Source organism: Sinocyclocheilus anshuiensis, unplaced genomic scaffold (genome assembly GCF_001515605.1).
Source record: "Sinocyclocheilus anshuiensis isolate Anshui unplaced genomic scaffold, SAMN03320099.WGS_v1.1 scaffold1091, whole genome shotgun sequence".
NCBI lineage: Eukaryota > Metazoa > Chordata > Actinopteri > Cypriniformes > Cyprinidae > Sinocyclocheilus > Sinocyclocheilus anshuiensis.
The window spans coordinates 33,289-39,956 of NW_015544196.1; the positions used below are offsets into that span (position 1 = coordinate 33,289).

The 6,668-nt window shown below is 39.2% G+C and overlaps 1 protein-coding gene across 1 annotated transcript in view; it reads left to right on the forward strand.

Moving 5' to 3' along the window:
* Positions 1–6,668, forward strand: part of LOC107696722 (phosphofurin acidic cluster sorting protein 1-like) — a 63,834-nt gene that overhangs the window by 33,282 nt on the left and 23,884 nt on the right. The window contains exons 2-8 of the mRNA XM_016497202.1: positions 159–246; positions 1,553–1,642; positions 1,718–1,843; positions 2,457–2,601; positions 2,718–2,806; positions 4,833–4,910; positions 5,213–5,272. Of these exons, the coding sequence (XP_016352688.1) occupies positions 159–246; positions 1,553–1,642; positions 1,718–1,843; positions 2,457–2,601; positions 2,718–2,806; positions 4,833–4,910; positions 5,213–5,272 (676 nt within the window). The remainder of the gene's footprint in view (positions 1–158; positions 247–1,552; positions 1,643–1,717; positions 1,844–2,456; positions 2,602–2,717; positions 2,807–4,832; positions 4,911–5,212; positions 5,273–6,668) is intronic.

Consider the following 6,668-nt stretch of genomic DNA (forward strand, 5'->3'; position numbering starts at 1 on the left):
CAGCAGCGAGAGCGACTGTAAATAATTAACTCGCTAACCTTCCCTGACCCTCAGAAACCAGACCAAAACTACATCAGTCCCATTAGAAGGGATTGATTGAAAGCTGTTTCCAGTTATGAAATTGAGTTATGATGTATTGCATGGACTTGTGTTGGCAGGCTCTTCAATCTGACTCTGAAGAAGCTGGTGATGCTGAAGGAGCTGGATAAAGATCTGACGTCTGTGGTCATCGCTGTCAAACTGCAGGTGATTGATTCTTTCACTCGTTCTTCTCATTTAACAGGAAACATAAATCAGCTCTGTTCGCTTAATGCACATTCTGGCTTATTGTGAACCATTCATCAGTGCACTTCATCTGAAACAACAGCAAAATAATATCAGCCAATAATATCACAGCACACGTTTTATGATCCAATCAAATCCTGATGGTTAAACTCAGGTCCCGCCCCAAAATATCACACGCTGCAAATTCAGTTTCTATTAAAATGACCAACAAGCGTGTGTATTTTTTAATATTACATTTAATTTTTATTTATTTTCCAAAGAAAATAACTTTTATTGAGGAAAGATTTATTCAGCATTAATTTAACTTAAAAAATCATTTGTAATGTTATACAAGATTTATATTTCAAAATTTGTGTACAATATTGTAAATTTTTTATTTGTTATTTATTTATTTATTTATTTATTCATTTATAATGTTACAAAAGGTTTTGGTTTCAAATAATTTTTTTAAATGAATTACATTTATTCATTTTTTATTTGTAATTGTATTTATTTATTTACAAAAGTATTATTTCTATTTAGTTTTTATTTAGTTTAGTATTTAGCATTTATTTCAGTTTATTTTTTTTATATATATTTTTGTTAATTTTGCTTATTTTTTATTTTACATATTTCTTCCTGACAGTAAAGACATTTATAATGTTACATATATATTGTTATTCTGTTAAAAAATATATATATATTTTTTTTATTTATTTGTAATTTATTTAGCTATTTGGAAAGAAATCAGTATTTTTACTCTGCAAATATGCATTAAATTAATCAAAAGTGACAGTAAAGACATTTGTGGTGTTACAGAAGATTTCTGTTTTAAATAATTTTTTTGTTTTCTATTTTTTTTAAATAATAATCAGAAATGTTTCTTGAGCAGCAAATCAGCATATTAGACTGATTTCTGAAGGATCATGTGACAATGAAGACAGGAGTAATGATGCTGAAAATTCAGCTTTGATCACAGAAATAAATTACATTTTAAAAGATAGTCACACAGACATTAGCTATTTTAAGTAGTAATCATATTTAAAGGGGTCATATGATGCGATTCCAATTTTTCCTTTCTCTTTGGAGTGTTACAAGCTCTTGGTGCATAAAGAAGATCTGTAAAGTTGCAAAGTTTTTACTATATTTTTGATCAAATAAATGCGGCCTTGATAAGCAGAAGAAACTTCTTTCGAAAACATGAATAAAACCTCACTGTCCTCTTTCTGTGTTTTCTGCTCTCTTCTGCGGATCTTAAAGACAAAGCGTGTAATGTTTGTTCACTCAGGGCTCGAAGCGAATCCTGCGATCCAATGAGATCCTCCTGCCATCGAGCGGCCAAACAGAGACAGATCTGCAGCTCACCTTCTCCTTACAGGTGAGTGTCAGCACAGTCTCTTCACGTGCGTATGGCCTCAAACCAACACTCACAGTCGTCTCTGTGTCCTCGCAGTATCCACACTTCCTGAAACGAGACGCCAACAAGCTGCAGATCATGCTGCAGAGGAGGAAGAGGTACAAGAACAGGACCATCCTGGGCTACAAGACGCTGGCGCTCGGGCTCATCAACATGGCAGAGGTGAGGCGTGGGAATTCTTCTGCTGTGTGCAAATACATCTTCACAACTTTCTAGTTTCTTTGCTTTTTGTTTCTAATTGGAATCTCTGTAAGTCAGTACTGTCATCTTAAAAATAGGGTGTGAATCTTCATTGGTCACTTCACGAACTCAATATCACGATGCATCAATGCTCAATTTTCAATATTACTGCACATGGCTACATTTTCATATCAAATTTATTTTGTGCAAAATGTACTTATATATATATGTATATATAAGCAGGCTACTTTTTTAAAACAATGACTTATTTAAAATAAGCGTCCTTTATCTGAAAGTTTACAGACAATCGTTATTTTTTTATTGCTGTGTGATTATTACTGATGAGATCTTAGACCGTGGCAGCTTTAACAGGCTGCATTCACACTAATGCACAGATCTGTTTCCATATATCAGATGTTCTGTCCTGCTCTGGAAATATAACTGACTGTGTTTACGTCAATTTCATATAAAAGTATTCAAAAATGCAAGTGCATTGCATGCATGCATTTAATTGAAAATGACATCAAGTGCATTGCATTTTTGCAAGTCTCAGCCGTTCCTTCGTTTGTGAACTGATGATTGCTGGTGTTGTCAGGTGATGCAGCACCCCAGCGAAGGCGCTCAGGTCCTGGGTCTGCACAGTCAGCTGAAGGAAGTGTCCGTCCCTGTGGCCGAGATCCGGGTTTATTCTCTGTCCAGTCAGCCCATCGACCGTGAGGGACCCAAAGCCAAGATGAGCGGTGAGACACTGCCACTGACCAATCACAGTCAAGTGTTCCAGAGTCACGTGACTGTCGTCTGCCACTTCAGTGTGAATAAAGGGAATTTATAGTGTTGTTCTTTTTCTTTGGCTCAGATCGTTCTCCAGACATTGATAACTACTCAGAGGAAGAGGAGGAGAGTTACTCGTCTGAGCAGGAGGGCAGCGACGACCCCGTTCACCATGTAGGTCCACTGTGTGTGTGTGTGTCTGTGTGTGTGTGTGTGTGTGTGTCTGTGTGTGAGTGTGAGTGTGAGTGTGTGTGTGTGTGTGTGTGTGTGTGTGTGAGTGTGTGTCTGTGTCTGTGTGTGTCTGTCTGTGTGTTTCTCTGTGTGTGTGTGTGTGTGTGTGTGTGTGTCTGTCTGTGTCTGTGTGTGTGTCTGTGTCTGTGTGTGTGTGTCTGTCTGTGTGTGTGTGTGTGTGTGTGTGTGTGTCTGTCTGTGTCTGTGTGTGTGTCTGTGTCTGTGTGTGTGTGTCTGTCTGTGTGTGTGTGTGTGTGTGTGTGTGTGTCTGTCTGTGTCTGTGTGTGTGTCTGTGTCTGTGTGTGTGTGTCTGTCTGTGTGTGTGTGTGTGTGTGTGTGTGTGTCTGTCTGTGTCTGTGTGTGTGTCTGTGTCTGTGTGTGTGTGTCTGTCTGTGTGTGTGTGTGTGTGTGTGTGTGTGTCTGTCTGTGTCTGTGTGTGTGTCTGTGTCTGTGTGTGTGTGTCTGTCTGTGTGTGTGTGTGTGTGTGTGTGTGTGTCTGTCTGTGTCTGTGTGTGTGTCTGTGTCTGTGTGTGTGTGTCTGTCTGTGTGTGTGTGTGTGTGTGTGTGTGTGTCTGTCTGTGTCTGTGTGTGTGTCTGTGTCTGTGTGTGTGTGTCTGTCTGTGTGTGTGTGTGTGTGTGTGTGTGTGTCTGTCTGTGTCTGTGTGTGTGTCTGTGTCTGTGTGTGTGTGTCTGTCTGTGTGTGTGTGTGTGTGTGTGTGTGTGTCTGTCTGTGTCTGTGTGTGTGTCTGTGTCTGTGTGTGTGTGTCTGTCTGTGTGTGTGTGTGTGTGTGTGTGTGTGTCTGTCTGTGTCTGTGTGTGTGTCTGTGTCTGTGTGTGTGTGTCTGTCTGTGTGTGTGTGTGTGTGTGTGTGTGTGTCTGTCTGTGTCTGTGTGTGTGTCTGTGTCTGTGTGTGTGTGTCTGTCTGTGTGTGTGTGTGTGTGTGTGTGTGTGTCTGTCTGTGTCTGTGTGTGTGTCTGTGTCTGTGTGTGTGTGTCTGTCTGTGTGTGTGTGTGTGTGTGTGTGTGTGTCTGTCTGTGTCTGTGTGTGTGTCTGTGTCTGTGTGTGTGTGTCTGTCTGTGTGTGTGTGTGTGTGTGTGTGTGTGTCTGTCTGTGTCTGTGTGTGTGTCTGTGTCTGTGTGTGTGTGTCTGTCTGTGTGTGTGTGTGTGTGTGTGTGTGTGTCTGTCTGTGTCTGTGTGTGTGTCTGTGTCTGTGTGTGTGTGTCTGTCTGTGTGTGTGTGTGTGTGTGTGTGTGTGTCTGTCTGTGTCTGTGTGTGTGTCTGTGTCTGTGTGTGTGTGTCTGTCTGTGTGTGTGTGTGTGTGTGTGTGTGTGTCTGTCTGTGTCTGTGTGTGTGTCTGTGTCTGTGTGTGTGTGTCTGTCTGTGTGTGTGTGTGTGTGTGTGTGTGTGTCTGTCTGTGTCTGTGTGTGTGTCTGTGTCTGTGTGTGTGTGTCTGTCTGTGTGTGTGTGTGTGTGTGTGTGTGTGTCTGTCTGTGTCTGTGTGTGTGTCTGTGTCTGTGTGTGTGTGTCTGTCTGTGTGTGTGTGTGTGTGTGTGTGTGTGTCTGTCTGTGTCTGTGTGTGTGTCTGTGTCTGTGTGTGTGTGTCTGTCTGTGTGTGTGTGTGTGTGTGTGTGTGTGTCTGTCTGTGTCTGTGTGTGTGTCTGTGTCTGTGTGTGTGTGTCTGTCTGTGTGTGTGTGTGTGTGTGTGTGTGTGTCTGTCTGTGTCTGTGTGTGTGTCTGTGTCTGTGTGTGTGTGTCTGTCTGTGTGTGTGTGTGTGTGTGTGTGTGTGTCTGTCTGTGTCTGTGTGTGTGTCTGTGTCTGTGTGTGTGTGTCTGTCTGTGTGTGTGTGTGTGTGTGTGTGTGTGTCTGTGTCTGTGTCTGTCTGTCTGTCTGTCTGTGTGTGTGTTTGGGGCATTTAGGGCTGCATGCACACACACGACGAGTGTTTAATGGCTTATGTGTGTGTTTCAGTATCTAGATGATGAAGAGGACGAGGTGAGGAAGAAGAAACCCAGGCGCAAACTTACTTCAAACGCCTCCATTACTAGAGTAAGACACACTGCATCGCTGCGTTAATGAATATGAACGACCGCACTGAGCTCCATTTAACACACACCATTATCATTAAAGAGGCCACTTTATAGAGGCATTTTATCTTACTTCAAATAAAGAAATCCTACATTTTTATGGAATCTTTTTCATCTCATTTTTTCTTCATAACTGCATACTCAGATGAATCATTCACAGTGTACTTTAAGATTGAAAAAAGGCATTAAGCTTTATACTGACAGATTTAACAGAGTATTTTATCTGAATTGTGCTGTAGATGTTTTATTGCTCTTTTTCTCCAGCAACCGAACATCAAGCAGAAGTTTGTGGCTCTGCTGAAGAGGTTTAAGGTCTCAGATGAGGTAACGTCTGCTTTCTCACCTGACGACTCCATTAAAGCTGCTGAAATATGACTGTGATCTGACTGACTGTCAGTCACACCTCAACATAATCACCCTGAAAAGAATCACAGAATTTCCATTTTTTGTTGTACTGTGCCTTTAAAAAATGCAACTAACTGAAATACACCGAAGTACTAAAATTACTAAAAAAACAACACTTTTTTTTAAGAAAGTTTTTTTTAAACGTTCAGAATAAGAAAAAAAATTGTTTGCCTAAAAATGTATAATTATTTTCATTTACTGATCTTCATTTTTGTTGTTATTGGTAATTAAAACTACAATTAAAACTATTTAGAAAATGTTTTCATTCATTGAAATAAAGTTGAAATAAAATATAAATATTAGATGGAACACTTGAGAAACTGAAACATAAATTAGAAATATTGCCTTGGCAACTAAGTGAAATAAAATATGTTCAAGTTAAAGGACTGAAATTACTAAAAATAAAAAAATAAAAATTAAAGCTATATAGAAATATAAAAAAAGCACATAACAAATTTCTAAAATTAAAACGAAAACTGGAAATATAAAACTAAATAAATCTTCTCACTCGACGTCAGTCACACCTGATCTTTTATTCCAACACCTTTCCATTCTCACATCATCCTCAAAAAGATGGGGAAATATATGAAATGTATATAATAACAGAATTAGAAAAAATTTGGCTGGACTATGCCTTTAAAAAATTAACTCTTTCCCCGCCAGCATTTTTTTAAAAAGTTGCCAGCCACCGCCAGCGATTTTGATTATTTTCACAAAAAGTTCATGGCCTCCAGTATATTTTGCTGTATGAATATTTGAATATGCATAAAGATCAGAGCCTCTACGTTTAAACAAAAAAATCTGTTTTATTCTAGCTTAAAGCATTCTTTTTTTATCAACACTTGAATATAGGTAGGTTTCATAAAAAAATTTATAATTTTGAGCAAAAAGGTGAGAAAATCACATTTTTTTCCAAAATTACATCTGGATAATATTCAGTACGATTATCAAAGCATAAATCCAGTAAATCGCTTCCATCAACACCTCCAAAGCTTGCACAGACATATACCACTTCCTGGATCAACATTTTACTCCGTAACATTATGCAGTTTCATTTATATGCTGCCATTGCTGATGATCGCATTATTTTTCATATACATCTGTTTACATAAGAGATCGCTAGTTTCTCCGTCCTGTTCATGTGTGTTTTTGTTCGGGAGGTTTTGTACTCGTTCAGAAGATGCGTAATAGCACCCCCGAGTGTATAACAGTGAAAACACGAAAAGCAGTAAAAACTCGTCTTTGGCGGGGAAGCGTTGTCTTCTAAAAGACGAGATAACTCGTCAATGGCGGGGAAAGAGGTAACATTATTAGT